General features: G+C 34.2%; 1 protein-coding gene across 1 annotated transcript in view; it reads right to left on the bottom strand.

The window, feature by feature from the left end:
* Positions 1 to 14,731, bottom strand: part of peng (Pumilio and CPL domain-containing protein penguin) — an 88,484-nt gene that overhangs the window by 59,757 nt on the left and 13,996 nt on the right. Inside the window, exons 3-4 of the mRNA XM_090374801.1 lie at positions 11,067 to 11,386; positions 3,308 to 3,383 (exon numbers count right to left, since the gene is read on the bottom strand). Of these exons, the coding sequence (XP_090230927.1) occupies positions 3,308 to 3,383; positions 11,067 to 11,386 (396 nt within the window). The remainder of the gene's footprint in view (positions 1 to 3,307; positions 3,384 to 11,066; positions 11,387 to 14,731) is intronic.

Genomic DNA, 14,731 nt, shown 5'->3' with positions numbered 1-14,731 from the left:
CTACAGGATTCAGGTCCGGGCTGTTTCCTGGCCAGCTAAGAGTTGTAATGGACTGTTCTTCCAGCTAGGTGGTAGATGACTTTCATCAACCGGTGAAATACCACCACTTTGCTTATTGGAGGCTTGAAGTGGTGAAACCCATGTTTAGTCTCTAGAGCAAAGTTTCCGGCATCCCCCTCCCCCCATACTTCTCCTTCAACCCATGCACGGTACTAAGTACTATAGGTTTTGATACCTTTCGTGTTTGGGGTTTTCATAAAAAAAAAAAAAAAAAAAAAACACATTTTTTCACCTGTAACAAATGTAAACACATTACTGTCAAACCTGTAATGCAGAAATGAAGTTAAAGTAACTACAGAAGTGCTAAGATGCATTTAGGGCTAAAGCCTCAAGCTGCGAGCAAGAATCTCTCATATTGTGGAGTTATACTTCATAACCGTTTTGCCATTACTGCACCACTTGGATACCTACCCACCACCGAAGAAGGGCCAAATAGCCCTGAAACAGTGGCGTCTGGGTGATGGATGCCACCTTATAAATATTCTATTAATTCAGAAATGGCTGTATATTAATGATGCTATTGCACTTAATATATACATAGTCTACAGAAGTGCCTACTTACACTTTTTGCCCAATGACAAAGAGCAGAGTTGTCCTGAAAGATGCAGTTACTTGGCAGGTTGAAATGGTCTCTAATGGTTGGCAGCAATTTGCCTTCCAATATAGCCAGGTATCCATTGGCATTTACGAAACCTTTTATAAATTGCAGATGACCTACTCTGCGATATGAAATGCATCCCCATATCATTTGGCTGGTAGGGAATTTCACTTTAGACATCATACAGTCTGGATGGTATTCTTCACCACGGCTATGGTGAATCGTTTGTCTCTCATCAGATATGCGGTTAAATTTCTTCTCATCCGAGAAAATAACTGACTTCCATTGCATGGGGGTTCATTTGACATGCTCCTAACACCAAATTAATCGGGCCTTTTTCATTTTTTGTGTGAGGAGGTTCTTCTGACTGTTACTGCACTTGCTACCACTCCTGTATGTTCTTCACATTCTCTTTTCAGCTCAAAAGAAGAAGCTTTATGGTTTTTAAGGCATAGAGACTCATTAGCGTCCAGTTTCTTTTTTCCCCATCAGCGGAACCAGTATTCTTGAGTCTGGAAAGAAATCTACTCACTGTCGACTGATTACAAGACACTCTGATGCAATATTACGTCATCACCTATGCGTGTCAATCTTATCTGATGCAATCTATAAGAAATACTGCCATATACTTACATTATTCGGACAACAATTACAATTTTAAGGGGTGATGCACTTTCTTTGAACACCAGTGTATATTAATTACTTTGGTTTTGTCACTTATCCATTTGTTTCTTGTCCTTTTCTCTCACTAAAAAGTGAGACAAAGATAAGGACAGACCATGTAATTTAATCTGTCTGTTCAGTTTCAGGTTGCTTAGTATATACCAACATTTTATATTAATAATCTTTCCCCCCCCCTCTCTTGTTTGTATACACATAATTCATTAATGTTCATGAGTTCACCATACTTTTCCATCCTATATTCTGATTTTTTTTTTTATTGGTTTCATTTCCACTGTTTACCTAATTAATATCAGCCAATAACTGTTTTTTGGGATACAGTAGAAATGAGACCAACAAAAACAATTATTTGTGCATTAATGAAGTGTCGATTCACACAAATAATCCAATGCATGACAGAAATGATATCTAAAAATAAGACTGCTTACTTTCAAAAGGCTTGACACAACTCTATAGTATTCATACATCCATTGCACTCCCATTTTGCATTACAATAGTGATTGTAAAAATGAATTGTTCACTTAACCCTTTCATAATTGGGTTTTTGGACCATATGCGAATATGATCCAGGGTGAATTATTTTGAGGAATTTGCAAGTTTGTTAAAACTGAAAAATTATGTACATAAATGATTTCAACTATTAATTTTTCCCTATTTTGACTTTATGGCAAAACATTAGAGTGAAATTATTGTAAAAAATAAAATCAAATAAAAAAATTAAAGAAATATTCAAAAATATAAATAAAAAATTGGCATTACTTTTTTTATTTTATTTGCGGTAATCTCCTCTATATTTATATATGTTATCTGATTCAGTTTCATCAGCTTCTGGATCCAAATTACAGAGAATTTCTTCACTTTTGGCCTGTTTAAGTCCACATTGTCTTAAAGTTGGCAAAATGACATCTCAGATCACTAGACTCCAAATTTCTTTCTATGGAGCAATTCAAAAGTGTACTTTAAAACATTTCATTAGCTGTTCATAAATATGAACAGCTGATCTAAAGAATTCACAGAGAATGTGCACTGATCAGAAAGAAAATTCTACTGCCCATGACATCTGGCACAATATGCACTAGACTTATTTTCATTTAGTACCATAAACATTGCAAGTGAAGTGCAACTGTCTACAATTTTTCTTTATACTGTTTCGTTCTATCTAAAGATAAGCACCATCCATGAAAACCTTGTCCAATATACAATGAAGATCTGCTGCTTCTTAAATTCTAAGGAACTGTAAAACAAAAAACACCTCATTGTCACCTGAAGCAATCTGCTTAATTGTTTCATATTAAGCATTTTACATTTCTAATTTTGAGTTCACTACTTCTCTCACAGAACTTTAGAGACACCCTGTATTTTTATTTCTAGTAAATCTAACTTGAAACTTAAAGGGAGGGAAAAAAAAAATAAACACTTGAAAAGTAATGCCCTTACTGCAGTTTAATAGCACATAATGATAATAAAATGTTAATTTTAAAAATATAACTGATTCTTTCAAGTTTTAGAATCCTTTTTCAAGTGGCGATCTGTAACTTATTATATAAATTAAGCTACACTATACTTATGATCTAATACTATTATTGCATAACATGAACAATATATTCTATGAACTCATTTATTTTGTACATCAAAATAAATTATGTATAAAATAAATTGCTATTTTTGATATATCCAGGACAAATTTTTCATCCTGTCTTTGCTTGGTTAATTCTCAACCAAGCAAAGACACAATATAAATGAACAATATGGATGTTTTGAATTTCAGGAAAATAGTTCAGGCAATGAAATGCTTAAATTTTGCTGGTGTGATGCACGAGTGGTATTATACTTAGAATATATTGACTTTTACTTTAGAAACGATTGTTTTTTTTCAATTCTCGTTTCTTATAATATTTTGAAGTTTTAACTCTTATTCCATTCTAAATTCACACAAATTATTGAAAAAGTTGAAAGCATAAATCATACCTCTTTGGCATTTCCCTTGACTAATTTAACAAGGTCATTCAACAGCATCTCTTTCTTTGTAGCAGGGCATTTTTCACTGGAATAATAATTAAAAAAAAAAAAAAAATTACAGTTTTGTAAATTTGTAGACTTACAAGTTAATTTGCCTTAAGGTATTAAAATTTCAAACAAAGCTTCACTAAAAATAAAATTAGCAAACACTTAAAACTTATTACTAGGGAAACTTATTACTAACAGCACATACTGAATACACATACATGATTTTAAAAAAATAATAATTTTTATAGGTAACTAAAAAAAAATTTTTTTTGACGAAAAAAGAATGCCAAACTTAGGAGTTGAAGAAAAAAAAATACAACAAGTGGTTATATGTTTGGATTATATTTTGTGGTCTAGGCTTAAATTCCTACCCTCTTGTTTTACCTTATTATTTATTTATTTTTTTATCAACAAAATATAACCAGGGTGAACTTTAAATTGTAAAATTTATAATAATAGATGCAATTTGAATAGCCACTATGGTTCAGTAGTAGCACACGTGTGCCTGCAAATAAGGAGGTTTGAGCCCATATGCCACCAAAAAATACATAATCCACTGTGAACTGTAGTGCTGAAAACCTGGCTGTCTTTAACAATTAATTCAGCAAGTTTGGAGTCACAATAGATATGCAAACTCATATTGCCTTGGCTGTTAAACATAAATATATTTTATATTATCATGTCAAAATTTTTAAATATTTAGTTACAATACCTATGCATGCCTTTTCTCAATAACTTTTTTTGTCTGTTTATTCACCGATAAAATACAACTGAAATCATCTCTAAACTTTAATCATGCTTTCATTTTATTAATTGTTCATTGTGGATTGCTTCACAATGCTAATAGCAGTTTTATACCTGTTCCATTTGCTTCTGATGGAATAATTCTATGAGGCGCAAAGCGATAGGTAAAGTAATGAAGTTGGCCTGCCAGTAGCATTCCGCATTTAAAAGTCTCAAATAATGTGGAGTAAATAGAATCAAAACCAACTCAAAACTACTTAAAATTGGATTTATACAGAATGATTAAAAATGTGCATTTATGTAATTTTTTAAACTAGATCGTATGTACAGCTTAGCTTAATTTTCAGCACTCACCTCATAGTAATCCGCTTAGCTGGTGGAGAGTTTTTCCACATACATAGTGGTTATAGGATTCTAATAACTTACAGGGATTATGGGTTTAAAAACTAAGTTATGGGCTATAAAATTTTTCTAAGAAAGGAAAGTGCACCTTCCATTCTATGGTTTTTATTTTATTCCATTCTATGAAATTTAATTAAATTAAATTAAATAAAGAAAATAGATGCTAACTATTTTATAGCCCATAACTTAGTTTTTAAACCCATAATCCCTGTAAGTTATTAGAATCCTATAACCACTATGTATGTGGTAAAACTCTCCACCAGATAAGCGGATTACTGTGAGGTGAGTGCTGAAAATTAAGCTAAGCTATACATACGATCTAGTTATTACATTACAGCACATAAGGACTCCTTAAAAATCAAGAGTAATTTTTTAAATTAAAATTTAGAAAAAACATTTAAGGTAAATCAAATTTTAAACTAAATGAAATTATAATACAATTATGTAATTAATAAAAAAAATGCAAAATAAAATGCATACTCCTACTTCGGCAAGCAAGTCATACAATAAAAAAAAGTTAAATTTTTTTTTCAATTAATGTTTAAAAGGTTTTTAATTTAAAAGAAAAAACTCAATTTAGATATTTTTGTTCTGAATACCTATATAAATCCATAAAATTATTACATAGGTATAACTTCCTTGTTCTGTTACTAATAACCTCAGATTAGTATTAAATCGGCCATAAAAACAACTTATTCCAAATTGATGGCTAAAAGAAAACTTTAGGAAAAAGTTTTTCTTTAGCCATTTACAGTTCTTAACTTTTTCCTACAAGTTTTTCTTTAGAAAGGAAAACTTGCAAAAAATTCACTCTCCTTAGTTTGAATTTTGGTTCTCTAGTTTTCTAGTGTGATTTAATATTGTGAAAATTTCATCTTCATTCATTTTACTATTCCCTCTCAGAGCCTCTAAACTTCAATCAGATCCCCTGCATGGTACTTAGTTATCAAGTTTTAGCCCACATATTTTAAAGTCTCTCCTCATGAATTTTGTCAAATTTTAAGGTGAGTTTCCTGTTTTTGAACCTTTTCAAGACACTCCACACCTGGGCATAGCATTCCAAGTGCAATTTTGGAATAGCCTGTTATAGTGGAATTGTAATCTTCCTATATCCAAAAGTAACCTGTTAACAAATCACTGAGAGGACATGGGCTCACCTTGCCATTTGCCTACCTGCCTGTGCTGCATGTCAAACTTCGTATCTGTTTTCAACACTTCAGTGTATAAATTATTTTGGGACTGTTATTTATTTTCCAAGTGTAAAAAACTTGCATTTTGCAGTATTAAAACATAGTTGATACTTAGCTGACCAGCATTTAAGCCAATCCAAGTGACCCAAAAGAGCAGTGGCCATTAACCACTCTCATAATCTTCACATCATCTGCAAATTTTGACATCATACCCTGTATTCCTTTGTCAACATCATTTAAGAAAATCAGAAAGAGAAGCAATCCCAGCATGGATCCCCAAGGAATGCAACTTCTAACTCTAGCCTACTTTATTTTTGTTCTGATATATGAAACTCTGAAAAGTATCTATTAATTACAACCCATTGTTTCCTGTAACCATCCCATAATTCATCCAAGGATCTTATGCATGACCCTAATATGTTGCCACTGATGTACCAATTTTTCATGCAGGGCTGGGAGACTGCTACTTTCCTCAAACCAATCAACTCAGAAACACAAAATATCAGAAGGTAACACGCAAAAAAAAACAGTCCTCTTTTCAGCATATAAATGTCTTTTCAGGGGGTTTGGAAGTATTAAAGTTTTTTTTTTTTTTTTACTTACTACAATTATATGCTTTTTTTTTATATTTTCATATAACAGTAATATAATAAGTAAAAATCAATCAATAAGTATATATTTGCATTGATAATCCCAGTAGGTGATTCTGGGTGAGTGTGGAGGGAGGAGGATAAAGGTTATTAAAGCTAAAAATAAGCCAAGTAAATAAAGCATAAAAAAAGAAGTACTTTGGTCTTTCCCCTCAAGTAATCCAATAGCTTGGAAAGTAGGGAAAAAATAAAATAAATAAAATAGTCAGCAAAAGTAAACGGGAGTGAAAAAGGAAATACAACTACAGTCAGTTAGTACTCAGGTAAACCGGGTCCCTTTATTAAGGCTATGGAAGATGCAATAAGGTTTACATCGAAATAAGAGAAAATGGTAGCATAATAACATCTAAATGTATAGTTGTAAGTGACAGAATCTGAAATTTTTTATTTTATTTTTTTAAATTTAAGTTGCCTGAAATTTGGTTGCATTATCACTAACACTCAGTGTTCATTGAATTATAACAACCCCATCTGTGATGGACTATGCTGCATAGCTCACAGTATAAAAAGCCAAACAGCTTCGTACATGACAGCAGTGGTAATCTGCATCTGCTGTGCAAGTCAAAGTGATAAAGTAGCAGTTATGGGACATAGTAAAGATATCATAGTTTCAAAAGGGCATGATTGTGGGTGCTCATGTGTCAAAGTGCTTCCATATCAGAAAGGTCACATCTTGTCAGCTGCTCATGGCCCACTGTGGTTAAGGTGTACAAGGAATGGCATTGAACAGGTCAAACCACCTCCCACTGACAGAACTGTAAAGGATTACTCAAGGTGAACATTCATGGTGAGCAAAGGGTGCAGTATATCACATGGGCTGAACAGCAGGTCACTGTGTGACAGCTGACATCACAATACATTATGATGAATGAAAGAACAATACGCCAAATGATGATGCACCGCACACTCAGACATATGGTGTTCCACGGCAGATGACCCAAGAGACATCCTCTCCTCACAACTGATCATCATTAATGGCAAATGCTGTGTCAACAATGCGCTGGTTGGATGAGTCCAAATATCTGGTGCAATATGCCAAGGTGAATTTGCCTTTGCCTTTGTGTGTGGTGCAAACAACACAAGTCCATGGACCCATCGTGAATAGTGTCCACTATTCAAGCAGGTGGTGGGTGGTTGCTTAATATGAGGCATATTTTGCTGCCAAGAATTAGGACCTTTGGTGTGTATGGACCAACTTTTCACTGGTGAGGCCTACTGGCAGCTCTTAGGAGAACAGGTGCACCCTGCCATGTCACATTTTTTACTTGGACAGAAATGGGCTGTTTCATTGGGCCCACACTGTGCATGAGTGATTGAAGGAACACAGTGAAGATATCACCCATCTTCACTGGCCTCCAAATTTGTCTGACCTCAATCCAATTCAACACCTGTATGACGTTTTGGAATGGGAAGTAAGGCATATGGACATGCAATCATCATCTATTCTGACACTGTGGAAAGCTTTAGGGATACCTAAGAACATCTTCAGACATCTAGTGGATGTCAATGCCTAGGTGAATAGCAGCTGTTATCCATGTGAACTGTGGCCCAACACAATATTAGGTTGTATTCATACCTGAGCAATCACTCAGTGTGTACATATATATATGTAGATGATTTACCACCACTTTGTTTGTTGGAGGCTTGAAGTGGTAGACTTCAAGCCTCCAATTTAAAAAACAACAAAAAGATAGAATTTTTAATGATTATTTATGAATATTCATGGCACACCCTTAATCCAGTAGTAACACATTCTAGAAGTTTCCTCCTAGATATGAATGAAGTATTTTATCTTATGCTCTTGCAGTAGACTGTAAATTTTCAATACATTAATGAAAGAAATGCAGGGAATTTTGCATAAAGTTAAATTTCAATGATAATAAGCAAAACAGTTAAAAAATATACGGCATCCCACTCATCTCTTCCATCATGCAGCACAATTGATGTCTTTTGAGATTATGATGGACATCATGGAAAGATCCAATCTTCCTTACATTTCAAAAGTACAGCTCTAAAAAGGTGTTTGCAAGCTGGCTGCTATATAGTCCACCAGACCTATTGGTAACTCTCTAGGAGACTTTTGGATCAGTTGGTGTATAATCTCACTGCCTCTTCGCTGCCAGATAGTGACTAGAGGGAGTCCAAGTAGTGTGTGGGGGGGGGCATTGTTGAGGCCACATTGCACCAAGGAGCTGGGTATATTCTTACCATGTGTACGCTATATCCAAACATTTCATTACTTTATACAGCATGTCCTCGCCACCTTGTCTTACTTCTGAATACACGATGAATTGTCAAAATAATAGAACAAACTTATCTGCGAAAAGATCTAAATCTCCCAAACACTTCCTTGCTCATTTCACAAATATACGTGGTCTCAGTTCTGATCTCAAAATATGTCCATTTCCACTTACAGTCTGCCAAACCCTTTCCCAGTTATCAGTTGATTCAACCACTGCTCATCTCAGTTGTCCGAATTATTTGCTGCGTGATTCCTTTCACTTCAAAGCTGTTATGTCCTTTTTGATATTTGCTCTCAGAGACTTAGTAATTTGTAATCTCCTCTTTTCGATCTTCTCTAGTTTAAAATCTCTCTACCACAATCTGTCAAATTCATCTGTTGCCTCTATCATTCTCCCAACTCCTAATCACATGGAACTCTTTAACTTCCTCTCTTTGAAACTTGACTTCTTTCAGTCCAACTTTCTTAACAGTGAGGTATTTTCTTCGGTAATTTTAACATTCACAGCTCCAGCTGGTTGAGATTCTAAGGCTTTTGCAATTACTAATAACATTGCACATATTGTTCATTTACCTACCAGAATACCAGACAATCAATCCTAACCATCTAACATGCTTGATCTTTTTCTCACAAACAACCCTTCTAAGTACACGATTAAGGTGAGTGGTCCTCTATGCACCTCAGATCAAAACCTGGTGATAGTCTCTTCTCCAATGGAGCCTTTCTCTCGTGGCCATTCTCAACCTCGTGTTGTGTTGTTTAGCCTTACAAGAATGCAAAATGGTATGATCTACGAGATTTCTTTTCTTTGGTCTCAAATTACTGTTTCAAATCTTCTGATGTCAACATTTGCCCAGAATGTGTCAGTGAAATTATTCTTGTAGGAATGTAATCCTTTATCTAAACTTTGGTTTTCCAATAAATGTGCTAAGGCTGTTCAAGAGAAGAACACTGCATATCATAATTTGCTTGTATCAAAATCTCCAGGTTCATTTTCTGTCTTCACCAAACCCCATAACAATTGTAAAGCAGTTATTAATCAGTCCAAACTAGATTTCAAACAGGCTAAGAGTAGAAAACTTGCTTATTGTCCAAATAGTAGTTGAGTATGTGGTGCATGATTACTTTTTTCGAAACAGCTTTTTACTCTGTACAAATTGCAAACCCACCCTACCATGGAATACTGTTCCCACATTTTGGGTGTCACACCCAAAACCTCTCTCAGACTTCTAGATGCCATTCAAAAGAGGACACAATTAAGTAAATTAATGACTCATCTCAAACAGAGTCTCTCCATGCTCTGTCTCATAGACATTCTGTTTCTGCTGCATGCCTTTTCTATAGGTACTTCCATGGGCTGTTCTTCTGAATTGGCTTCTATAATTTCTGCTCTCTCCTCCAAAACAATCAGAACATGTACCGCACCCTGTCAACACCCTTTTACTGTCCAACTTCAAACTTATAGAACCAACTTTTCTTCTTCCTCATTTATTCATCCAACTTCTGTTTTCTAGAACAACTTTCCTTCATATGTATTTCCTGAAAATTACAATGCATAGCGGTTCAAGTCTAATGTCAACAATATCTTCTTTCATCTTCTCAACATTCAACCCATTCACGGTACTAAGCACTACAGGTTCTAATACCTCTTGTGTTTGGGTTGTCATAAAAAAAAAAAAAAAAAAAAAATACACATTAAGATATGGAAATTGCAATGACAAAACAGAAGTAATGGATTCAGCAGAAAATCAAAGTAAATACAGATAAATACAAGAGAGTGAAATAGTATTTTACTAGATACTGTGGGTTTTACTAGATACTGAAATGATTTTCAGTATCTAGTAAAACCCACATGGTTAGCAATACATTCTACTACATGTTGAAGTAGAATCATACAGTAGTGTACTATATTGAAGAAAAATCTGGGGCATAATGTTAGATATGTTTCATATGATGTAAGCACTGTATGGAGATTACAGCACTATGTGGACAGGAATTATTTTGTTGAATGATGCCACCCAGAAGATGTGCTACAAAAGACAGTACAGCAAGTCACAGGATGTTGTCAGCACACCCTAGGCTATCAGAGTTCCTGAAATAGTTGCCAGTTGGGTGCATCCACAATAAGAGGATCATAACTTACGGCATCACATACCATGACACTTGCTGTTCATGCTGTGTGGCATTCATGAACAATGGTTGGTTTGGATCTCTGACCACACCTTTGCCACATGTGAATATATATGGTAAATACATATTTGCATGTGGTATCATGCTCATTCCATATGTAAATTTCTGTTTGAATCCACCCAGTCTTTTTAAGTGTTGCAATTTCCAGTATATAGATGTGCACAGTTTCTAACTTCAATCTATTCACAAACTTAAATTAGAAATTTCAAGCATACTAAATATAATCCTAGTGATTATATAAGTAAATGATATATTTACTTATATAATCACTGTAAATGATATACACAAAAGGCATTATTTACCTCCTAAGATCTTCCCAAATATGTTTTGATTGCATTCCTAAATCATAGACTTTGTTCTCTGCTTTCTGACGAAACTTTTTTCGATCTTTCTTTTTCATTTCAAACAGCTTTAACTTCTTTGGTTTTGGACCATCTTGACCTTGATATTTCCTTTTGACACCAATTGGGCCATCTTTACCTTTGAATTTCTTTTTGATACCATTTGGACCATCTTTACCTTTACGTTTACCTTTAACACTTGTACTTTTTATAAAACTAACAGTTTTATTCTTTGTATCCTTAGTTTTTGAAGAGTCAACATCTGTATTGGTCACTGTTTCCTGAAAAAGAGCATAAATATAGTACTGACATGAAAAAACCTTTTTAAACAATAAAATTCACCTTTTAACAATTCACAGATTATTGTCATTCTTTGAGTATAACACAGTGTCCTTCCCTTAACATATAAAGTCATTGATGTAATTAATTTAATTAGACATTGAAATCTCTACAATGACTATGTTTGTCCAGAAAAAACTGTTCTGCATTACCGTATCAAAATATTATTGAATGTAGTAAATAGTAAAGCCTGCTTTTAATGACAGCAATTTCTATTGCTGTAATACTTTTGCTGTAATTGTTATCCTATTGCTGTAACACTTTTTGGTTCAGGATTCCCATTAGAAATTACTGTCAAACTCTGTGATCGGTTTTCCAAATAGTTTTAGAAGTTCTCGATTGGATTTAAATGTGTTAAATGTGTGAGGGTCAAGGATGAATGCAATAGAGTGCATTTCAAATCATCCTTATACACAATCCTTGTCCTGAGCAAAAGTAGCAATATCATTGTGGAGCCGACCGGGCTAGCCAAGTGGATAAAGTGCCTGCCTGGCAACCCAAAGGTCGCGGGTTCGAATCCTGCCTCAGGCTTGGATCACAGTAAATACAAAAACTTTGGGAGGTGCATTATAGCCACAGAAGCTGATGCACCAACAACTAACAAAAAAAAAAAAAAAAAAAAAAAATCATTGTGGAAAATTTCATTACTATCTGGGTACTAAAACATTCCAGGATGATACAATATGAGGGGTGGCCAAAATGTTCTGAGAACAGAACTGCAAAAACAATACATAAAATGTATTAATAAATTATAGAATAGGTTACTTTGGTAGCTTAGTGTCTTATAAATTAACATGAAAAAAATTACATTTCAGTGTCTCGTGCAGTTTCTAAAATTAATTTTCTATGTTGGTTTGTGGAAGAAGAAGAAGAATGAATATTGAGCAAATTGAGCATCAAATTTTTGACCAATGAGGATAGAAATGCTAAAGAAATCTGTGAAAGAATGACCCAGTTTTGTTATAGTTACAAGACAGTTTGCAGAGTTCAAAAGAGGACAGAGCCAGTTGAGGATGATCCAAGGTCTGATCAACCATCTGAAGCAATCAGTTCTGAAACAACTGCAGTTGTTGAAGAAAAAATTTTTAGAAAATAGAAAAACTTGAAATGTGTCTGAACTTGAAAAGTACTTTATTTCCCATGGAAGCATTTTAACAATAATACATGCGTGCTTTGGCATGTCCAGAGTTTGTGCAAGATGGGTTCCCAGAACCGTATCCAATTGTGACAAACATCATATGTTGGAGTAATCAAAGTAATCAATTAATTCGTGCTAATCCAAATAAATCTGTATCTTGACTGGTGATGAAAATTGGCTACATTTTTATGATCCTGAATCCAAATTAGAAAGCATGTGGCAGAAACACAAGAGATCTCCAAACCAAAAAAAAAAAAAAAAAGTTATGGCAAAGGTAAAGAAAGCCAACACGAGAACAACAGGAAACTTCTGGAAAACTTACTGGGCAAACTCGTTTCCCGCTACCGCAGTTTCTCCCTACATTCTCGGTAAACAGATGGTGTGCGTTATTGGTAGTGACAGCAGAAGTCAACAACAATGTATTGATTAGTTTTTTATCATTATTAAAGCAGATTATTGGAGTTCATGAGTGTAATGCCTTCGCGGCTGAAATTTACTTACGGGTACACCCTTCAGACTGCTTCAGTCTTAGGGTGTTTATCCCCCTTCCCACTGTTTTAAAATAGGAAAACGACTTCTACAGACGGTGCGTGTTATCAGTAGTGGCAGTAGAAGTCACTTTCCTATTTTAAAACAGTGGGAAGGGGGAGATAAACACCCTAAGACTGAGGCAGTCTGGAGGGCGTACCCTTAAGTAAATTTCAGCCCACTCATGAATTCCAATAGCCTGCTTTTAATAATGAGGAAAAACTAATCAATACATCATTATCGACTTCTACATTATCGACTAACATGCACAATCTGGTTACTGAGAATGCAGGGAGAAACCGCGATAGGGGAAAACGAGTTTGCCTGGTAAAGTTTCCATTGGTTCTCACGTTGGCTTTCTTTACCTTAGCCAAAGTTTCAAACCCAACACCAAAAAACATGCATGAAACAGGATTTTAAGATATTACATGCTGTGACTGCACTAATCACTGCTCTTTCAATAACACTCCACCAATACTGCTGAGGACACGAGGTTTAGGGAGTTTGTATATAAGGTTTATTTCACTATCTATCTTTTTTCTCTACTTACCTACTTCACTATTTATCTTCTATCTTTCATAGCTGGGCATTGATTAATCGATGCATGTGATAGTGGATGGCTCTCTATCCTAAAACTTCTTGACTTTTGCTGAAGTATGAGAGTGGTTCAAAATATGAATTGAACAAACTCTATGCCTGGCACTGAGAATATGTTATTTTTTTTGAGACCATTCAAGATTGATGATCTTATTATATGACCTGAAGATATCAGCTCATTAGTTGGCAACAACTTTGGATATTAGAAAACTCATTCACAGTCAATGTGGAGAAAATCATCTAGTATGATTTGTTCTATACTATTTGTGGTCCAATGACCACAAAGCTTCTTCAAATGCATTTGGAAGTGAATAAAGAGGGAGATCTATCCAAAGAAGGACCAAAGTTTGTTAATACAAATTGTTTGCTGATTTTAGTCATGAGGTAAGACAAAAATTATTTGTATTTTCATTTAAATTATGTGGTTCAACTATGAGGGTAGTTTAAAAATGAGTGAAAATTCAATTCATATGTGAACCACTCTCATACTTGATGGTTTTGTTTTTTCACCTAAGTTTTTATATATTAATGACCATCCTCCATTAATTGGAAATTATACTGACAGTAATATACTCTTCCTTCTTGTCTTGCACCCATAATTCAATAATACCCCAATTTCTATATAAATTCAGATAGCTGAGGTTAACTGATTGTTCCCTATTTGAATAACATCAACTCTCTAGCTATTCTTGGCATAAAGTTTAAACATTTACAGTTTTCTCAGCATTAAAAAAAAAAAAGAAAAAAAAAAAGTTTCTTTTTTTTTTCTGAACTATTAAACTAGCATAAATCCAAATCTGCTCTATCATAAAACAATGTTCCAAGATCTGTGTTCTTGCCAAAACACCTCTCTATAAATACAATTTGTTAAAAAAAAAAAAAAAAAAAAAAGGTAGTAATTGGGTTCATTAATTTTTGCTCTCAATCCACTTTTCTATCATACAGAAATAAATGCCTTTTCTGTAGATTTTTTATGGGCATTAGCTGATTCCAATTTTATTCTGAATTGGAATCTAATTCCTCT

This window comes from Mastigoproctus giganteus, chromosome 5 (genome assembly GCF_048544385.1).
Source record: "Mastigoproctus giganteus isolate SK-2022 chromosome 5, ASM4854438v1, whole genome shotgun sequence".
NCBI classification, from domain to species: Eukaryota; Metazoa; Arthropoda; class Arachnida; order Uropygi; family Thelyphonidae; genus Mastigoproctus; species Mastigoproctus giganteus.
Note: the sequence above shows the minus strand (reverse complement) of the source record. Positions and strands in the feature narration are given on the sequence as shown.